Source organism: Ovis aries, chromosome 2 (assembly GCF_016772045.2).
Source record: "Ovis aries strain OAR_USU_Benz2616 breed Rambouillet chromosome 2, ARS-UI_Ramb_v3.0, whole genome shotgun sequence".
NCBI classification, from domain to species: domain Eukaryota; kingdom Metazoa; phylum Chordata; class Mammalia; order Artiodactyla; family Bovidae; genus Ovis; species Ovis aries.
The window spans coordinates 231436553-231459343 of NC_056055.1; the positions used below are offsets into that span (position 1 = coordinate 231436553).

Consider the following 22791-nt stretch of genomic DNA (forward strand, 5'->3'; position numbering starts at 1 on the left):
ACATAATAAAAGCCATATATGACAAACCCACAGCAAACATTATCCTCAATGGTGAAAAATTGAAAGCATTTCCCCTAAAGTCAGGAACAAGACAAGGGTGCCCACTTTCACCGCTACTATTCAACATAGTTCTGGAAGTTTTGGCCACAGCAATCAGAGCAGAAAAAGAAATAAAAGGAATCCAAATTGGAAAAGAAGAAGTAAAACTTTCACTGTTTGCAGATGACATGATCCTCTACATAGAAAACCCTAAAGACTCCACCAGAAAATTACTAGAGCTCATCAATGAATGTAGTAAAGCTGCAGGATATAAAATCAACACACAGAAATCCCTTGCATTCCTATACACGAATAATGAGAAAGTAGAAAAAGAAATTAAGGAAACAATTCCATTCACCATTGCAACGAAAAGAATAAAATACTTAGGAATATATCTACCTAAAGAAACTAAAGACCTATATATAGAAAACTATAAAACACTGATGAAAGAAATCAAAGAGGACACTAATAGATGGAGAAATATACCATGTTCATGGATCGGAAGAATCAATATAGTGAAAATGAGTATACTACCCAAAGCAATTTACAAATTCAATGCAATCCCTATCAAGCTACCAGCCATATTCTTCACAGAACTAGAACAAATAATTTCAAGATTTGTATGGAAATACAAAAAACCTCGAATAGCCAAAGCAATCTTGAGAAAGAAGAATGGAACTGGAGGAATCAACTTGCCTGACTTCAGGCTCTACTACAAAGCCACAGTCATCAAGACAGTATGGTACTGGCACAAAGACAGAAATATAGATCAATGGAACAAAATAGAAAGCCCAGAGATAAATCCCCACACGTATGGACACCTTATCTTTGACAAAGGAGGCAAGAATATGCAATGGAGTAAAGATAATCTCTTTAACAAGTGGTGCTGGGAAAACTGGTCAACCACTTGTAAAAGAATGGAACTAGATCACTTTCTAACACCGCACACAAAAATAAACTCAAAATGGATTAAAGATCTAAATGTAAGACCAGAAACTATAAAACTCCTAGAGGAGAATATAGGCAAAACACTCTCCGACATTAATCACAGCAGGATCCTCTATGATCCACCTCCCAGAATTCTGGAAATAAAAGCAAAAATAAACAAATGGGATCTAATTAAAATTAAAAGCTTCTGCACAACAAACGAAAATATAAGCAAGGTGAAAAGACAGCCTTCTGAATGGGAGAAAATAATAGCAAATGAAGCAACTGACAAACAACTAATCTCAAAAATATACAAGCAACTTATGCAGCTCAATTCCAGAAAAATAAACCACCCAATCAAAAAATGGGCCAAAGAACTAAATAGACATTTCTCCAAAGAAGACATACGGATGGCTAACAAACACATGAAAAGATGCTCAACATCACTCATTATTAGAGAAATGCAAATCAAAACCACAATGAGGTACCACTTCACACCAGTCAGAATGTCTGCGATCCAAAAATCTGCAAGCAATAAATGCTGGAGAGGGTGTGGAGAAATGGGAACCCTCCTACACTGTTGGTGGGAATGCAAACACCTGCCCATCACTCTTAAGTTTTGAAGTTCTTTCGCTTATTGCTACTTTGCTAAGGTTTACATTCCTGTTTAAACCTAAACCTAAAGATCTCTGTAAATACCTCAAAATGAAATAATCACTTTATCTGCCCATTGAGATGAGATCTCTAACACACCCGTGTGCCTTCCAATCATTCCCAAACACCCACCAACTCACATGGTGTCACACTCTAGGGTGACCCTCCTCAATGAGTCAGACCCTTGTATAATTCCCTCCCCTTGAATGAGAACTTCTAACCAATGGCATTCAGCAATGGTTAGGAAGGTTTGAAGATGAAAAATCTAATCAATTGACTTAGAGTTAACCTTGGGTGGGCCTTCCCTAATCAGGTGAGAGCTTTAAGAGGGTTCAGGCCTCTCTTGAAGTAAGACGCTTGAAACAGCAGAGGTTCTCTCTCATCATATTCAAGAAACTGTCAACAATTCTCCAGCCACAAGGATATGAATTCTACCAACAACTTGAGGGGACTTTGAATCTGAATCTGATCCTTCCCTATTTAAACCTCAGATGAGCATTCAGCCCAGCCAATATCTTGATTCCAGCTTTGGATACCAGACCTTGAACAAGGAATCCATTAATCCATGCCTGAACGTAGGAAATTGTTAGCTAATTAAAAGGGTATTGTGTTAAGCCACTACCTTACAATAATTCACTATGCAGCAATAATATTAATAATTAATACAGTATGCATGTCTATTCTTTCAAGAGACTTTTCTTTACCACTAAATTAATTAGTATTTACAATCACATGAATGCCATCTGTTTGGGTTTATCACCACAAGTAAAGAAGTCTGCTCAACCTCCTTCTTCTTGCTGTCTCTTGTCCCCTATCCGGTTATCTTTGTTCTGATTTAGTTCCAATTTGATGAGTATACCTTGTAAAATAATTTTCTTAGACAGGGTACATGGGGTTCCTTAAGTGTAGAAAATGTCTTTCTTTATCCCTCAAACATAAATGAACCTTTAACTACCAGACTTTTTCTCTGAAAAAATATAAAACACTCTTCACTGTTGTTTAGCCTCATTTTATTTTTTTTAATATTGATTTATTTTGTGGCATCAGGTCCTGCTGCAGCACACAGGATCTTCACTACAGCACACAGACCTCTCTAGTTGGGGGGCATGGGCTCCAGAGCACATGGGCTCAGTAGTTGCAGAACGAGGGGTTAGTTACCCTGAGGCATGTGGGATCTTAGGTCCCTGACCAGGGATTGAACCCGTGTCTCCTGCATTGGAAGGCAGATTCTTAATGACTGGACCACCAGGAAAGCCCTTAGCTTCATTTTAGAGAAGGGCAGTTCAATGATGATTTGCCTTTTTTGTGTGTGTAACTTGTACTCCCTATAGAGAATCTTGCAAAAAATATTCTCTGTATTCTTGGATTTGGAAACTCTACCAGGAAATCACAAATTATATATCATCTCCTTCATTAATCCTCTGGCACTCTGTAAGCTGATTCTCTGTGAAAATTTCAGTTTTATTTATCTCATAGCCTTCTCCTTCTAGAATCTGTTTGTTTCTGGTTTTATTGCCGTGTGTTCTTCTTCCCCAGCCATCCATCATTCAGATGAAACACTATCTCTTGGATCATTTCTCCATGTTTCATGTCTTTTCACTCACGGTTTCCATTTCCTCATACTTTTACTTCTATCATGACATAGTTCCTCCTTTTGCTTCTCCAGACCTAAATTCAATTCGGAGGGGCATACTTGACTTTTTTCACTTCCCTTTTTGAGTGTTTAGAGTTGTGGGTTTTGCTGCAATTTTGTTTTTCCTTCCTAGATTTTGTTTTGTTTTGTTTTTTCCCTTATTGAGTTGCCGGTGCAGACTCCCTGGACTGGCCAGGCTTGAGGTTGGCAATGAAACAGATGATACTGGAGATTCTCCTCCAGTGCCGGACAGGCAGGTCAAGCCAGCCCTGTCAACGAGGGGTAGAGGCCTCCCAGTTTGTGTTTTTCAAGGTTCTCCAGGTGTGAGCAGGGGCCCATTCTCTTTATTTCTCTTTCTCATAGACACACTCACATGTACACACAAGGACCAGCTCAGTCTGACTGCAATCTTCTTTTTTCTTTAATTAGAGATTGTTTTATTTTGTTTATTTCTGGCTACACCCGGTCTACACTGCCACCTGTGGGCTTTCTGCAGCTGCAGTGTGAGGGCCTCTCACTGTGGTGGCCTCTCTTGTTGTGGTACTCAGGCTCTGGAGCGTGGGCTTCAGTAGCTGTGGCATGTGGGCTTAGCTGCTCCACGGCATATGGAACCTTCCCAGACCAGGGATGGAACCTGAGTCCCCTGCACTGGCAGGTGGATTCTTAACCACCGGACCACCAAGGAAGTCCAGCCAGGATCCATGAGCTAGGGAGCCCTTTGTCACATGCAGCACACCATGGTGCATATTTCCTCTCTATAAGCTGAGGGGTCTTTATGGCTCAGCTGGTCTTTGAGTCCTCTGTTCTCCCCAGAACCCTATCTCCTAACCCTGTGGTACATAAAGGCTCCTGGCACTGCGCCCTCTTCTTGAAAACCCACATCCTCAAATGCAATTGAGATCCCCTCCAGGATCTTGAGTCATCTCAAGTCAACCCTATCCTCTTGAGTCATCCACAGCAGGGCATCTGTAACTGATGGAGGAAAGTCACAGAAAAATAGAAGGGGTGGAATGAGGAACATATACGGAAGGATTAGCCTTGAGCAGAATGGGGAGCATTTGACAGTTAATAGGGAGGACAATAAAATTTGAGCAGTTGTGATTGCAGATGAGTTTGTAGGGTGGGGCTTCTCAAAGGGCAGCAAGAATCAGCATATCGGCATCATCTGAGAACTTACCAGAAATTCAAATCATTGGACCCTACCCCAGATATATTGAATCAGGAACTCAAGGGTTGGGGCCCAGCAGACTATGTTCCAGGAAGCTCACCAGCAGATTCTAACACATGCTCAAGTTTGAGAACCACTGTTGTAGGATGTGGAAAACTAGGGAAATTTAAAAATGTCTCTAAATGATAAGCTCTTTTTCATTCCATGAAGGTGAATGAGTGATTTAATATAAGGCTTGAAAGAAGCAGCAAAATTTGGAAATACCCTTTGAGAAAAATGGATTGAAAAAATAAAAGTGAGGCTCACAGTCCATGAATTTGTGAAGTCACTAGCAGGTCATCATACACAATTTCACTTTTATTTCTTGGTCATGATATCATGAGCACTGCTTCCAAGCCAGGAACACAAGAAGCATATTCGCAGTACACCTCATTAATAATTGTGTCACTTATAAAGATGAAACTTACTCTCTAAAATTCTATCATAAATTAAAGAATTCTGGGATTTAAATTTTTGAAGCACATCTGCCACTACTAACACTGTCATTGAAGAATCTCAAAATCTCTCAATCTCAAGTCAATTGAAGAGGTTTATCCAGGGTCATTCGTATGCCAACGGCACAGTGAGGATGTGCTACCTAGGTCTCCAAGTTCACTGCTCTTTTATTCTTTCCAGACTTGAGAGGATGCCCTATTTCCTGATACTCAGATCCACCTAGAACTTAAATCCATGTGGATGAAGCTAGAACACCTGTCCTCATGGGAGTTGGCAGAGTTCAGCTATAAGTGGGCATCATGCTGCTGCTGCTGCTGCTGCTAAGTTGCTTCAGTCGTGTCCGACTCTGTGCAACCCCATAGATGGCAGCCCGCCAGGCTCCCCCATCCCTGGGATTCTCCAGGCAAAAACATCAGATCTGCCAAACATACAGCAAAGATGGGGTTCAGCTTCAGCCCTTCCACCCAGGGGCTAGATCAGGTTCATCCATGTGCCCTACAAACCTTCAAGGCTCACCAGAAAGACCTCTAAATAAAGGTGGGTCCATCCAAAGAGAAGCAATGGCAGCTACAAAGCAAGGTCACTAGCAGATCAATGCTATCAAGCAGGCAGTGGTATGGGCAAAAGGTTAAGTGAAATGGATATAAATAGAGCCCTCAAAGGCATTACAAAAGTCTACACCAGCGCTGAAGTCATGGCTTAGAGAAACACATGCAGAGCAGCTGATGGCCAGGCCCCTGACACAGTGCCGGCTGAGACCAGTGAGCCCACAGGGGAGGAAGATGGAGGGGCTTATGAAGGCTGACACTACGTCCTCTTGAATTACTCCCAGGTCTTTTTTATTAGTTTACCCATGTAAGGACTTAGAACAGGGTTTGTGTGTGTGTTAGCTGTTGAGTCATATCCAACTCTTTGCAAACCCATGGACCACTGTAACCCGCCAGGTTCCTCTGTCCATGCAATTTTCTAGGCAAGAATATTGGAATGGGTGGCCATTTCCTTCTCCAGGGTATCTTCCTGACCCAGGGATGGAACCCAGGTCTCCCTCACTTCAGGGAGATTCTTTACCGTCTGAGCCACCAGGGAAGCAGAACAAGGTTTGGATGCTATTAAAAAAAAAAGTGACAATGTTAGTCACTCAGTTGTGTCCAACTCTTCATGACCCATGGACTGTAGCCCACCAGGCTCCTCTGTCCATGGCAAGAATTCTGGAGGCAAGAATACTAGAATGGGTTGCCACGTCCTTCTCCAGGGGATCTTCCCAACCCAGGGACTGAACCTGTGTCTCTTGTTTCCTGCACTAACAGGAGTCTTTACCACCAACACCACCTGAGAATATTATAAACTCTTCATCAACATCGGCCATTTTTCCAGAGTGACTTTGACACAAGTTCACTCAAATGAACTAACGCTTGCCTCCCCTTTAACGACTCATTTAACGAGAATGAATTTTTCCTGCCAACGTGTGAGACTCCACCCGCCTCCTCTCACTGAAAAGCACAGCACTGTCTCCTCACCCGGAGAGCACTTCAGGGCAGATGCCCTCCTCCCCTGGTGCCACAGCTGCATCCTCTGACCTGAGCCTGAGAGTCCACTTCACATTCCTTTTTAAGCTCAGCTTTTTACATAAGAGAGGAGAAGAGAAGAAGGATGAGAAGGAAAGGACAGGAGAGCGACGCTTCAGTTTATCAAGAAGAAACCAGAGACGTGCACACTGCTCTCCTTGGCCCCTGTAAATCATTCCACTACCAGCTTTCGATTCTTACTCAGAACAGTTTCAGGCTCCAGTCAGAGGTCTACGCACGTGTGTGGAGAAATCCATGACGTCACGGAGAGCCACGCCGGCACACGTCTGCCCCATGATGCTCACCTTTGTACTCTGCCAGGCACACACACTCGTAGCCATTGACGAGGTCCCTGCAGGTGGCAGCATTCAGGCACGGGGCGGAGAGACACTCGTCGTATTCCTCCTCACAGTAGAGGCCATGATAGCCTGAGGGACAGAAGGAAAGATCTGAGGTCAAACCAGAACCATCTAAACGCACACTGGGTCAGCCTGCCAGGGAGGCAGTGGGTGTTCAAGGGAAAGTGAAGCACAAATAGATGGGACTGAAGGAGCTGGGTCTCTCCGGATACACTGAAATGTAAATTTCCAGAAAGGTTGTGAAGAATCTGTTCTTACCACTTTTTGTCACGAGCCCAACCACTGTCATGATCCACAAATGACCCCGTTATGTCACGTCCCTGACCCAGGGATGGAACCCAGGCCTCCCTCACTGCAGGGAGATTCTTTACCATCTGAGCCACCAGGGAAGCAGTACTGTGACCAGGAGACATAGGCTATGGAACCACACCTCCTGCTGTGATCACACAGGAGGTAGCACTAGGTACAGGACTTAACAGCCAAACAGTTCCTTTCAAGGATGTGGACTCCATATTCCCTCCAATCAATTAGAAAAATAGACCTAGCTAGAGAGAGTTTTATTCCAGAAGAAAAGGATCCGCGAGTTCCTTTGTTTTCCAAGTCAGGAATGAAGCTCAGCTAACAAGGGCTTAACTGAACTTCCTGATGAAATGTGGGGTGGTTTTTTTGTTTATTTAAAATGACAAATATCTAAATTATAATATGGTACTCTGTGCTTAAAGTTTTTAACTGTTAAAAATAGAATAACAGCAATGAAGAAAAAGCAACGATTTTTCAAGAAAGATGACTCTTCCTCTCTTTTTTTGCAAAACAGGTGTTTATTCTAACGGACAAGAAGACAACATTCTTTGAGATTCACTCACGAATGTTAGGCTGTTTTTAACTTTTAAAAACATGTGTTCCTGCCAATGTGCGATGAAACCAGGCCATTTTTTTGTCTGGCCCTGTCCAAACAAAGAGAAACATGTGAGCACTTTCAGAAATCACTCTGCCTGTGTTGGTTCTGAATTCAGATAAGCAGAAAAAATAAACGCTTGCTCAAGTGGGCACTGGAACCGCCAGCTCATTTCCAGCAGCTCAGAGCCAGCCCTGGAGCTCAGAATGTCCCGTTAGCACAGGCTAATGTGTTGAATTGTTCTGTTTTTGGTGCCTATCACTAAAGTAGGTTAAGCTCACATTTGCATTATTTATGGAGCACTTTTCAAGTAAGTTGCCACTTCAGTCCTTTTTGAATTGTTTTCCATCTTTCAGCAGTGATAGTGGCTCCTTTAAGGGGACCTTGACCCTCTGAGACAAATACCCTATGGATTTCCATTCTTCTATCTCTCCAGGCTTCTTGTAGCTTCACAGAAATATTGCCTATCACCCTTTATCAGATTATTTTAATCATCTAGATCAGAGTTCTCAGCCAACCACAATTTTGCCCCTCAGAAGATATCTGGCAATGTTTGGAGAGATTTTGAGTTGTCACAAGGGTGGAGAGGAGGGGATCACTTCTGGCTTCTGGTCTAAGGCTCCTGCAAACCATCCTATGATGCACAGAACAGCCCCCAACAAAAACTCGCCCAGCTTAACAGTGAAAGAGACAGATGCAGAAACCCAGCTCTAGATTAAGAATCAGCAAATTGTGGTCCACAGGCCAAATTCATCCCTGTTTTTATAAATGAAGTTTTATTGAGACACAGTCACACCCATCCACATATATATTGTCTATAGCTGATTTCATACAATAATAAATTGAGTAGCTGCAACAGAAACATGTGGCTTGAAAAGTCCAGAATCTTTACTCTCTGATCGCTTATAGCACAAGTCAGGAATTTAGATTTCTGATCTAGATTCAACAGAAAATCTTTCTTTTTACAAGAGTTTTAGATATTAACAATTTATTAAAGATAGAGTGTGCAAACAGTTTCTTCCACTCTGAAGTCTTTCTGGATAGAAGCATTCAGTTTGATATAGTCTTACTTTATGCTTGCTTTCGGTGCCTATACTTTTGGTGTCATATCCAGAAATCAATGCTGAGATCAATTTTATCAAGGTTTTCCCCTAAGTTTTCTTTCAGGAGTTTTATAGTTTCAGGTTCTTAGATTTAAGTCTTTAATTCAGTTGGTATTGTTTTTGGTGAACTGTGTAAGTATACCAACAGGTATACATAAAGGTGTTCAACATCACTAATCATCAGGGAAGTGAAAATCAAAACCACAAAGAAGTATCACCTCATCCCAGTGAAGCTGGCCATAAGAAAACAAAGCAAAAACAGAAATTAACAAGTGTTGTCAAGGATGTGGAGAAATGGGAACTCTCATACATTGTTAGTGGGAATGTAAAAGGCTGCAGTTGCTATACAAAATACAAAAAATACAGAGATCCCTCAAAAATGAAAAATAGAATTACCATATATCTATAACTTCACTTCTAGTTATTTATTCAAAAGAGTTGAAAATGAGATCTTGCAGATACATTTGCAGTCCCATGTTCATTGAGTCATGCTTCCCAATAGCCAAGAGGCAGAAAAAACATAAATGCGCATCAACAGATGAATGGTTCCAGGAAATGTGATACAATATATACACAATGAAATTTCAGTCTTGAGAAAGAAGGAAATCCTGTCATATGTTATAACATGGATGAACCTTGAGGCCATGTGCTAAGTAGAATAAGCCAGTCACAGAAGGAAAAACCCTTCATGATTCCACTCAAATGTGGAATCTAAAGTAGTCAGACTCATAGGGGCAGAAGAGAATGATAGTTGCTGGGGTGGAGGAGAGGGGGAACAGGGAGTTGCTGCTGAATGGATATAGAGTTTCAGTTATGCAAAATGAAAATGTTCCAGAGCTCTGCTATACAACAATGAGTATGTAGTTAACAATACTGCACTGGGCACTTAAAGTTCTGTTAATAGGATAGATTTCATATTATCTGGTTTTTTTATCACAATTTTTAGAACTTACACATCTAAAGAGTTAAGTCTCTTTTGCCTTCTTCTCAGTGTGGAGCAACGACCACCAGCAGCATTTTTCTGCTCATATTTGCCCTTCCAGCAGATCTTTCAAAAATCAACTTGCAAGGATAACACATAACCCTATAAGCATCTTTGACCTCTGAATTGCGGCATTATTTATACAGATGAAAATCAAAAGCAAATTTCTTGAAATCCTCTAGAATTGTTTTTGTTTTTTGAAAACAGTATCATCATCTTTTTCCACTAGCAATATGAAGAGCAAAGGAGGAAGTTATTTTACAGAGATAATTAAGCTGGTGATGTTTTTCTTCCTTGGGGGAAAAAAAAAATAAAGATTTCACATTCTAAAACTGTTTCTTTAGAGAGGGTAACATTTAAATGTCTTTATGGAAATGTCAAGACACCCTTTGCACTGCCAAAGTACCTAAATCGGACTGTTTGAGGAAAAAGGCATCTCTTCCAAAACAGAAGGATTCTATGAAAATGAGACTGCCACCCCCTGCTGGTAATTAATTTGGGCAAACAAATTAGCTCAGGGCAGTATGCCCAAGGTCTAGAAAAATTAGGTTAGTGCAGAATTTAAAATAAAATAAAATTGAAGATCAGAAGGGTGGGATAAGAGTAGTCTCTTCTGGGGCACTGTTTTTCATCCCCAGTGATCTGATCTTTGCAGGACTTGATCCAGAATATTCAGCTCCAATCACTCCCTGAGTCTTGAGAAAACAGATTAACCAACTGGATGTGAGGAGTGACAAAGAGAGGTTAAGACAGCTGCCATGCCTAGGATGTGTGAGTGGATGATGTTGCTGTGAACGCAACAGTTATGACAAAAGGAATAAGAAGTTTTAGAGGAAGCTGACCAGTTGGATTTTGGACATGTTTAACTCGGAGTTCACTTAACCAGGTCCACGTGGCAGTTGGGAAAATCAGCCAAAAAAGCATAAGAACAGCACTTTGGATGTGAGATGCCTGGAAGATGCGTTCAAGTTTTCATCGAAGAAGAACATGCAGAGAAAAAAAGAAAAGATCAAGGTTGTATCTACATGAATGGGCAGGTGGAGAGCAAGAAGCTAGAGAGAGATGAGCAGAGATGGGGAAGAAGAGGGGAAAACCCCAAGGGGTGTGGGCATGGAAGCCAAGAGAAAATCGAGAGCCAGGGAGGGCTGGTTAACAATGTCAAAGACCCCAAAAGCAAGAATAACGACTGGCTAGGAGATCAGGAGGCCGCTGCAGACCTTCAAAACTCTGGCTCACAATGGGTGCCACATTGCCTTTTAGAAGCTATTTTGGCAATTGGGGAGTGGGAGGGACTGTTTATCACAATGACTGTAGGGTTTTATTAGAATTTGATCGAAAGTGAACATGAAAGTGTTAGTCAGTCAGTCGTGTCTGACTCTTTGTGACCCCATGGACTGTAGCCTACCAGGCTCCTCTGTCCTTGGAGTTCTCCCAGCAAGAATACGGAAGTGGGTTGCCATTCCCTTCTCCAGGGATTGAACCTGGGTCTCTCATATTGCAGGCAGATTTTTTTTTTTTTTACCATCTGAACGACTGATAAGCATTTGACTAAACACCTTGAAATATCTGGGATTCTCCTGCACAGCCAGTGGTGGTCTGGCATCCTTCACAACTTTAGACCATCCCACTGGACATTCCCATAGGTGAAAACCCTGTTTACAGCTTTCAAGGCCTAGAATCTGACTGCTTTACATGTACAATGGTTTTTTAAGAGATACTGAGCTTTCCTGGAATGTATTATACCAGTATATATATATGTGTGTGTGTACATATATAGAGACAGATAGATAGATACAGTAGATAAATCAAGAGAAGATTATACTAACAGTTATTCCCTATTTTGGAATATCACTTCATAAGAGCAATAGCTCTTAAAGAATTTATGTCACCAATAAAATACACCTATATCAGCAAACAAAACAAAACAGAGTAAAAATCCCTTCTTCGGATAATTTTTCAAAACACTCTCCAAAGCAGCGTCCCCCGCCCATTTCTCATTACAACACTCAACTGATATCCATCAGCGTACTTCCAATGATCTGAAATCGTATTAACCTTGTTTTTTATCAATTGCTGTTTCTCTTCCTTCACTGGAATATAAGTTTGAAGGTAGAGGCTGTGATGGCATGGTTCACAGCTATGCCTGCAGGATCTGGTACAGAAAGAAAGCTTAAAAAACAGCTTTTAAATGGGGACCTAAAATGCCATTGATTAAATCAACATAAGGATTGACATACACACATTACCATGTGTAAAAGTGATAGCTAGTGGGAACTTGCTGTATAGCACAGCACTCTGTGATCACCTAGGTGAGTGGGATGGTGGTAGAAGGGAGGTTCAGTAGGGCGGAGATGTATGCATACGCATAGCTGATAATGGTTTTTCCAGGAGTCATGTATGGATGTGAGAGCTGCACCATAAAGAAGGCTGAATACCTAAGAACTGATGCTTTCAAACTGTGGAGAAGACTCTTAAGAGTCCTTTGGACTGCAAGGAGATCAAACCAGTCAATCCTAAAGGAAATCAATCCTGGATAGCCATCAGAAGGACTGATGCTGAAGCTGAAGCTCCAATAATTTGGCCACCTGACATGAAGAGCCAACTTATTGGAAAAGACCCTGACGCTGGGAAAGACTGAGGGTAGAAGAAGAAGAGGATGGCAACGATGAGAAGATTAGATAGCATCACGGACTCAATGGACAAGAGTTTGAGCAAACTCCAGGAGATACCGAAAGACAAAGGAGCCTAGTATACTACAGTCCATGGGAATGCACAGCCAGACGAGACTTAGCGACCGAATAACAATAGCTGATTCACTTCACTGTACAGAATAACAATAGCTGAGTCACTTCACTGTACCGTGGAAACCAACACAATATTGTAAAGCAATTATACCCAATTAAAAAAAAACCAACACACATCTAAGATGCGTCTGTGATATGCCAGAAACTTCCAGATGCGGTGACCACACAACTAAATGGCAAGGTCTCCACCCACAAGGGGTTTTTGTCCAGTAGCACGTGAGTGGCCTCTGCTTCCTTACTGACCCTTTACCTCTGTTAACTTGTTTAACCCTCATAACATCCCAAATGATGAGCGTGACGAGTCCCAGCTGAGAGATGAGGGATGAAGAGTCGGAGAGGTACAGAAACTCACTCTAAGGCCACCCGCTCAATGCTATGGGATCTTCCTACTTTCCCGGGTTGTTGCAAAAAATAAATTGCACTGTATAGGGCTGTCATAGCACAAGAACACAGACTGGGTGACTTAAGCAACAGAAATGTATCCTGTCAGAGTGCTGGAGGCAGGAAGTCCTAGATCAAGGAGTCAGCAAGTTTGGTGTCTCCTGAGGCCGCTCTCCTTGCCTTGCAGACACTGCTTTCTCACTGTGTCCTCGAGTGACCTTTCCTCCATGGCTACGCCTCTCCATGTCTCGTCCCCATCTTATATGGTCAGATGACACCAGTCATAGTGGATCGGAGCCCTGTTCTGATAACCTCATAGAACCTTAATTACCTCTTTAAAGGCCCTATCTCTGAACACAGTTATACTGGGGGACTAGGGTTTCCACTTACAAAACATGGAGGGGACACTTCAGTCTATGACACCCAGAATCAGGATTTCTTAACTGTGACACTGTCGACATTCTGGACCAGGTCCCTACTGTTGGGAGCTCCGCACAATGCTGAGCAGCCTCCCTGGCCTCGGAATTCCCCCACCAGATTCCTGCAGCATCACCCTTCTCTCCCTCCAGATACCACCGTATATCTCCCAGAGAACAAAATACCCCTTTAGAGAACCACTGTCCTAGACCTTCTTTATAACATGACTGCAACTTGAGGAGTTTTAAAGATGTGCAGGTTTGAAACTCTGGTTGGGCACAGTAAGAGTGAATTCGTCAAGAAAAAAGATTGGGAGGCAGAACCAAGTAGTCAGCTTGCGATCATGGATCTAAGGGAACACCAGTCAGTGGGGTGACTCTGTCCAGGAGTCCCATCCTGCAGAAGCAAACAGGCACTCCATTCACTGGGCTGCAAACATGCTAGACCCAATGGGATAGAAAGAGGAGAGAGGATGGGGCCCCCGCCTGATAATTATTAGGCTGCTGAGAATCCTGTCGAATGTTCTGATGCTGGGGTGGGACTCCTCTGTGTCCTCCTGGGAAGACCAAGGTCTGCCAGGATCGACTGACTCAGCGAAGGCACAGTGAACCAGATTCCACCGTCCAGGTCTGAACTGTCCAGACACAGCGGCCGCCTCCAGGTTTAAGAGGTGCTTGCTTCCCACTCTCCCCACTGAAAGGCCTCCGCCACATTTTCTTTGCCTTCTCTCTCCTCACCATCCCAAGACAGAATCTTCCTACCAGCAGGGGACAGGATCCTGGCCCCACACCGCGTTTCTTCTAGAGCTCTTTGCCCCTCCACCCCTACTGCCCATGACATCCCACTTGGAAAAATCCCAAACTATTTGAGTCCAGTTGTAACCAAATGGCTTCACACTTTGTGTAACAAGTTGCAACCACTCCTCCCTTTGTATCACACCTGGAGAGCTATCTGTGCCTCCTGCTGCCTGGACTTTCAAAGCTCTCGGGCGAGGACCTCCCTGGTGGTCAAGTGCAAGGACTTCCCTGGCGGTCCAGTGGTTAAGTCTTCACAAATTTCACTGCTGGGGATGCAGGTCAGATCCCTGGTCAGGGAAATACATGCCACACAGCCAAAAGAAAAAAAGGAAAGAAAACTGCTTGAACTGAATAAAAACAAAAATATAACATATCAACTTAAAAAAAAATTATATGGGAACAGGAATAACAACAGGGGCTTTCCAGGTGATGCTAGTGGTAAAGAACCTATCTGCCAACACTGGAAACTTAAGAGATGCCAGTCTGATCCCTTCACCCCTCACCATCCCTGGTCCCTGCTGGTTCAGGCCAAGCTCAAAGTCAGAGTAAATCTGAAGTGTCTAGGGGGTTTTGTTTGATTTTTTTGTTTTGCTTTCAGCTCAGACCTGAGCGACTCCCTTTCACTTTTCACTTTCATGCATTGGAGAAAGAAATGGCAACCCATTCCAGTGTTCTTGCCTGGAGAATCCCAGGGATGGGGGTGCCTGGTGGGCTGCCATCTATGGGGTCGCACAGAGTCGGACATGACTGAAGCGACTTAGCAGCAGCAGCAGCAGCAGGTCGAAGTGAGCAGGGAGACAAGGAGAGCCTCTTCTCTTTAGGGTTGTCGTGTTGGATTCAAAGGCTGTCTCCTCCGCATTTCAGATGGAATGGAGAAAATGTGAAAACCCAACACCCCCTGATTCAAGTCTAGGCCACCCCCCAGGAGATCAAATTTCCAAACATCTGACCCACAGTAGTTAAAGATGTGGGCAAAGAAACAATAATCCTGTTCTTTTAAGATGACTGTGAGCTTTCAAATTGTGGCTAAACTCATTCATTGTCATAGAGTCAGCCTCTCAGCACTGCGGAGGGTCAGGCAATGCATTCACTTCACTGAGAACTTTGTTTCAAGGGAAACTGTGTGTGTGCCCATGTGTGTGTGTGTGATTCTCTCTCTCTTTGCTAGTATATTCACAGTAGGAATCTTAATAACAGAAAAACATAGGCAAGAATCTCTGCTTGCACTAATCCTATCAAAAGGTGAAATGCTGTGTTCTGAATCTAAGCAGACCTGCAGTATTGCTATTTTACAGATCTCCATGGAGTCATTATGCTCCTGGTACACACACACACACACACACACACACACACACACACAAGAAAATATCAGTGAACATGCAGGAAGCTGAATAAGTAAATACAGAGTATTAGTTGGCTGTGGAGATCAGTGCTGATGTTGCTTCTTTCTTATACACCTTAATTTCTTACCCTTTCATCACTAGGGGCTCCTGGGCCAGACAGAAAATTGATGTGAAAAGATGCAGATCAGTTAATATTTCCATCATTGTGGTTCTTACTGATACAAACATTCAGTTGGAAAGGACGATAGAGGCTAAGTTGAAGTGTTAAGATTCCTCAGCCTCCCTAGTATTTATGTTATTGAGCCATCTACAAATTTCCGCCTCCTTCCCCGTCTTCTGAAAGAATGGATAATCAAAAGCGAGCTGTAAGTCATTTCCTGACTGTTCATGTGCTGAGTCTATATTCTCCATCACTGCAAAGGCCCGCTGCCTTCAGTAGGCATGTAGCGAAGGTCGGTGACTCTCTGAGGCTCTTGTCTCCTCCATCAATTCATTCTTTAATTCAAGAAATAGTTATTAAATGCCTACTATGTGCCAGGGCTCTGTGACTTGGTGAAAACACACAATCTCTCTCTACCAGGATCATTTAAAGGGGAAAGACACCAAATAGGAATCTGAATACATGTAAAATAATTGAGTGAGTGATGGACAGGGAGGCCTGGCATGCTGTGATTCATGGGGTTGCAAAGAGTCGGACACGACTGAGTGACTGAACTGAACTGAACTGAACTGAACTGAAACAATGAGGAGCTTAGGATGCCAGGAGGAAGAAGGAACAGCAGAGCTGACCTTGGCTGAGCTCCAGGGGGCTGCCTTCTGAGGAAGGGAAAGGGGGCTGCCCCTTGAGGAAGGGACAGCGGGCTGAGAGGTCAGGCATGCGTCACATCAGTGTGGTGGGAAGAGCGATGGGAAATTCAAGGAGGCAACCAGTGTGTGTGGAAGTCCCATAGTACAGGGAGCGTGGCTCGGGGCTCCTCCTGAAGATGGGAAAAACCCACTGAAGAGCAAAGGGCAGAGAAGAAACAAGAGGCAGGCAGGTTCCAGATCAGGTAGGACCTCTAATGAAGTGAGTGAGTGTGTGTGTGTGTGTGTGTGTGTGTGTGTGTGTGTGTGTGTGTGTGTTGGGATGAGTGGTATTAAATGACAAAATCCGATTTGCATTTCAGAACAATTACTCCAGTCATCTTTTGGAAAATGGAGAGACCTGCAAGAACCTAGGTTGAGAAACCAGGTAAGAGGTTATTTCTGTAGTCCCAAGAAAAACATGGCTAGAATGAGGGTGGTGGCAGCACCAGCTACAGAATGAATGTCAAGAGCCATTTAAAAAGTAAAACAGGGACTTCCTAACCCTGGTAGTCCAGTGGTTAAGACTCTGTGGTTCCAATGCAGAGGACACAGGTTTGATCCCTGGTCAGGGAACTAAGATCTCACAAGTGGCACAGCATAGTCAAAAAAAGAAAGAAGAAAGAAAACAGGTAGTTTTGAAAGTAAAACAGCAATACTTGGTAATGAATACTATGTGAAGAGTGAGAAAGAGGGAGAGGTTGAGGATGAGCCTAGGTTGCTGGCTTGTTTTAGTCAGAGATATTACAATACCTTTCAGAAGGAATCGAGGAACTGACAGTTGTTGAGTCGCTTTCCCTGGACCAGCTTCTTTTCTAGGCATGTTCAAATACAACAGAACCCTATTAACAGGAGCAGGGTAGGGATGGGGATGGGATGTTTGTTCTTGCTACCCCAGCTACAGCAGGGGCCCCAATTAAGACTTGCATGAATTTCTTGTCTGACCTCCAGTCAATTTCTATTGATGGGGGAATATGAAGGACCCTACTCAGTATAAGCTTGATTACCCCAAGTCACCGCTTCACATGGGCAGCCAAGACCACTTCCTGGAAAAACACCAGTATCATCAGCCCTGCACTCTGATGATTGATTAGCCCAGCTCCCACCAAAAGTCAAAGTGAAAGTTGCTCTGTGTGTCTGACTCTTGGCGACCCCACGAACTATACAGTCCATGGAATTCTCCTGGCCAGAATACTGGAGTAGGTAAGCCATTCCCTTCTCCAGGGGATCTTCCCAATCCAGGGATCGAACCCATGTCTCCCACACTGCAGGCGGATTCTTTACCAGCTAGGTCAGCAGGGAAGACCAGTTTTCACCAATCAGGAGCTCAAATGCCTGAATTTTCCCACATATGAAACCCAGTTTGTTTATATTTGGCGTTTAGAAGACCTCCTCTTTTCATTTCCTCAGCCTCATCCCCGAGATCACCCTCTGTGCTGGATCCAGCGTCCTGCTTGGCAGTCACGCTCCGAAACTCTGCTCAATCTTTGATCCCAACTGTGTTTTCCCTTTAACAACTGTCTGTCCTCTTCTCATGTTCTCAGCACACAGGTGGGTGAATACAGGAGCTGCTCAGTCACAGTGGGTGAGTTGAAGTTGCCAGGAAAGTGGCATCATCGAGCAGAATAACCTTTGACACAGAAATACAAAAGAGTGGTCCTTTTCTTTACAAATGCCTGATTTGTACAAATGCAATAAAAAATGTATTCCCAAACTGACAGTGGGTTTTGTTAGGCAGTGAAACTAAAGGGATTATTTTTTATATTTCAGATATGGATGCTCATGTTTTCTAATTGTCCATAATGGAAATATGTTACCAATCCTTGTGTAATGCAAAGGGATAATATGATAGATACTTTATAGGTATTTTCTGGGTAGAATCACAACTCCAAGACAGGTGGCCAATAACCAAGGGAAATGACAACTGTGACTGGACAGCAAGGATACTTGTCATTTAGGAAAAGACTGGCTTTATTTAAGGTACTTTTTAGGTGGAAGTGAAGGAAGTGGGGCAATTATCATAGTGTAGAGAGGGGGAAATTCAGTCTTATGATAAGAGGAGACTGTTTAAGATGTAAGAATCAGTCAGCCATCACATATGGATACCAAGGGGGAAAGGGAGGCAGGGATGAATTGGGAGATTGGGACTGACGTATACACACTCCTCTGTATAAAACAGACAACTGTGAGAACCCATTGTACAGCGCAGGGACCTCGACTCAACGCTATGTGGTGACCCAAACTGAACAGAAATCCAAAGGAGAGGTAATATATGTATATGTATAACTGATTCACTTGGCTGTCCAGTAGAAACCAACACAAAATTGTAAAGCCAGTGTACTCCAATAAAATTGTTTTTAAGTTATAGACATAATTGGTAAGTATATGACAGAAAAGCAACCAACCACTACTCCAAGACAGTCCTTACAAAAATCAACAGTTGGCATTCTCCTTTGAAAACTATTTAAGAACAAAGGAAAGAGCGTATTTTAGGTGATACAGCTGACTTGGGACTTAGGAAGGGCCTCAGAAGTCCAGAGAACTCAGCAATGAACACACGGAAACAGAAGCACTTGCAAATCGAAAGGCATTTGAATCTTAAACGTGTCCGTTATCTTGGGAATTATTTTACCCATGCAGATCTAAACATTTCTAGAAGCTTCCTCTTGAATGTGCCTTCAGAATTAGGTCACAAACTAGTCACATGAAAAAAAATCATTCTCTTCCTAACTTTATAGCCTAGTCTTATAAAAGTCTTTTTTTTTTTTTCATGATGCTTTTGGCCACTAGAGGGTGGATTTCATCTATGATCTATATCAGCTAAAATGAAAAAAATGTCACCAGGGATTTTAACAAAAGGGAGCAATGTAAAGACATGTTTTACAAAAGGGAGATGTACGCATGAAAGGAAGCAAATCTGTAAAGAAGAAATACTGTTTCCTTTAATAATAAATTTTAATATTCATCTATTTCTTTTATAGTTTACAAATGCCTCGATACATCCTCTAAACATACAGTGTGTGCGTGCATGCTAAGTCTCTCAGTTGTGTCCAACTCTTTGCACACCCATGGACTGTAACTCGCCAGGCTCTTCAGTCCATGGGAGTCTCCAGGCAAGAGTACTGGAGTGGGTTGCCATGCCTTTCTCCAGGGGATCTTCCCGACCCAGGGATGGAACCCAGGTCTCCTGTGTCGCTTGCACTGGCAGGCAGCTTTTTTACCACTAGTGCTACCTGGGAAGCCCAGACATACAGTGGCTACAGTTAAAACCATCCATGATAAAGTGGTCTATTTTTCTTAGCGATTCTCTATAAAAACTACTTTTTAAAAAATGCAAATGCTTGTAACACCATGACAAAGCTCCAGGGTTCAAGATTAAGTATAACGACAAGAGAGTATCTTCAACTTCATTTTAAAGATAATTGTCATATGTGTATTTAACAATAAGTAAAATATTTTAATGGAATAATCTCATAACTTCAGTCGATCATCTAGGATGTTTATTAATACATGTAAAATAACTTGGTTTGTAGTTGAGGTGAGGATAATGAGATTTGGACAAGAAAAGGTAGGCATAAAGCCTTCAGGTTCTAGAGATTTTCAGTATAAAACAAACACACCAAGTTGGATGTGGGGCCCAACACAGACAGCAGATAGGTGACAGGGCAAAATCAAAGATCAAGGTTCTAATAGGCACTTCGGAGAGAAAATAAAACCTAGATGACTATTTTCATGCAAATATGTATGTGAACAAGTATGTATGTGAACCAAGAGGAATTTTAAAAGGCTACAGTCATGACCAACCTAGACAGCATATTAAAAAGCAGAGACATTACTTTGCTGACAAAGGTCCGCCTAGTCAAGGCTATGGTTTTTCCAGTGGTCATGTATGGATGTGAGAGTTGGACTGTGAAGAAAGCTGAGCGCCGAAGAATTGATGCTTTTGAACTGTGGTGTTGGAGAAGACTCTTAAAAGAGTCCCTTGGACTGCAAGGAGATCCAACCAGTCCATCCTAAAGGAAATCAGTCCTGAATATTCTTTGGAAGGACTGACGCTGAAGCTGGAACTCCAATAGCTTCGCCACCTGATGGGAAGAACTGATTCATTGGAAAAGACCCTGATGCTGGGAAAGACTGAAGGCAGGAGAAGGGACAATAGAAGATGAGATGGTTGGATGGCATCACTGACTCAATGGACATGAATTTGAGTGAACTCCGGGAGTTGATGATGGACACACAAGGCTGCAGTCCATGTGGTTGCAAAGAGTCGGACACAACTGAGCTACTGAACTAAACTGAAAATATAGGAACATTCTTTAAATGTTTCATTCCTTTTCATTTATTTTACAAACTATTGGTTGAAATTTATTTTAACTTGCTACCCACCCAGTGATCACAATATATTCTCTTGAGCTGTTTGCCCTCATGGGGACTTGTATCTGTGTTCATCACACTAAACCAGTAGTCCCCACAGTATGGTCCCCAGACCAGCAGCATCAGAACCTGGGAATTTGTTAGAAATGCAGGTTTCAGGTCCCACCTTAGACTTGCTGAATCAGAAACTCTGCAGGTAGGGCCCAGAAATCTGAGATCTAAATAAGGATTTTACCTGATTCTGATCACACACTTGAGAATCCCTGAGTTACAGAATAGCAATGTACCCATCTCCCACCAACTTCTGATTCTCAGAAATGTACGGCTTGATACAGCAGAGCAATGCTTTGTAATAGCCTTGGCGTCCCCTCAGCATATCAGTAAACCAACCACAAAACACACAGTCAGAACATGCACCAGTCTCAGGCATAGAAATAAACCGACAGGGAAACGCGCAGTCAGATAACCTGCCAGCCATAGACATGGGGACTAAACGAAATGACACTCTTTTGGGGAATGTCACTCCTTTGCTTCAGGGAAGAAAGCAGTGCAAAGAAATCCCGAACCAACAGCAGAGGCCACATTTGAAAAGGAAGACCAAAACGAGGGAAGGCAATAAGGATATTGCAAACATTTATGATTTCTCACTGTGTGACTAGGAGTCACATGTACCTACTCAGAAGAAGAAGTCTAAATTCAGATTAGTGCACAGAATTTTTTCTTACATCTGCTGTTGCAGCTTCCTTAACCCATGGGAACAACATTTTGGCTGAAAAGAACACTATCAGAAAATGGCAGATGAACTCATAGAAACAGAGAGGAGAATGGTGGTTGCCAGAGGCTGGGGGTGAGGGAAATTGGAAGAGACTGGTCCAAGGATATAAACTTCCATTTATAAGATGGAAACATTCTGAGCACCTAATGTATAGCTGAGTGCCAAAGAATTGATGCTTTTGAACTGTGGTGTTGGAGAAGACTCTTGAGAGTCCCTTGGACTACAAGGAGATCAAACCAGTCAATCCTAAAGGAAATCAACCTTGAATACTCACTGGAGAGACTGATGCTGAAGCTGAAGCTCCAATCCTTTGGCCACCTGATACAAAGAGCTGACTCATTGGAAAAGACCCTGATGCTGGGAAAGACTGAAGGCAGGAGGAGAACGGGACGACAGTTGGTTGGATGGCATCACTGACTCAGTGGACATGAGTTTAAGTAAACTCTGGGAGATAGTGAAGGACAGGGAAGCCTGGTGTGCTGCAGTCCATGGGGTGCAAAGAGTCGGATATGACTGAGCGACTGAACAATGATGACAGTGTATAGCATGGCGATTAGAGTTAATAATACTTACTATACTATACGCCTCAAAGTTGCTGGGAGTGTGGGCCTTAAATGTTCTCACCACAAATAAAGAAACAGCAATTAGGGAGGTGTTAACTGACACTCTGGTGGTTCTGCAATACACACACGCAGCTCATCCGCCTGCTGTCCACCTTAAACACGTTACATAGCAGGTAAATTTCAATACAGCTAAAACAATTGTTAATTTAAAATTTTTAAGGAAATAGCCATCTACCATGACTTTCACGAACCAAAAATTGGGGAATGTGATCTGACAAAGTTGTGCCATTTCTAGTGAGAAAATGCAGTTTCATGGAAATACAGCTTGGTACCAAGGTGTTTGTGTGATGGAAGGCAAAACTTGTGATCGGGACTTTTCAAGAAAATTCCAGTGCTTGGACTCTGCAATGCAGAGTAAGTATACCCGTATACTTACTTTCACTCCCGTATCACCGGGGACATTCAAAGAGACAATGCAAAGATACAATCCTCTAACTGCCTATTAGTCACTGTCATTCTCAAGTAAACATGCTGAATACTACAGATTGTTAAACACTATGGAGATGCATCATAGTCATTCAAGAATATTTTTAGAAGCGCACACCTCCCTCCCACTTGGCGGCCATCCCCCGGGGCTGCAAACTCATAAAGGCTGAAGCTGACTCTCAGAGTAA

At 42.8% G+C, this 22791-nt stretch overlaps 1 protein-coding gene across 1 annotated transcript in view; it reads right to left on the minus strand.

Annotated features, from left to right (window-relative positions):
* DNER (delta/notch like EGF repeat containing) overlaps positions 1-22791 on the minus strand; it is a 378787-nt gene that overhangs the window by 49342 nt on the left and 306654 nt on the right. The window contains exon 9 of the mRNA XM_027964863.2: positions 6787-6909. Coding sequence (XP_027820664.2) covers positions 6787-6909 — 123 coding nt within the window. The remainder of the gene's footprint in view (positions 1-6786; positions 6910-22791) is intronic.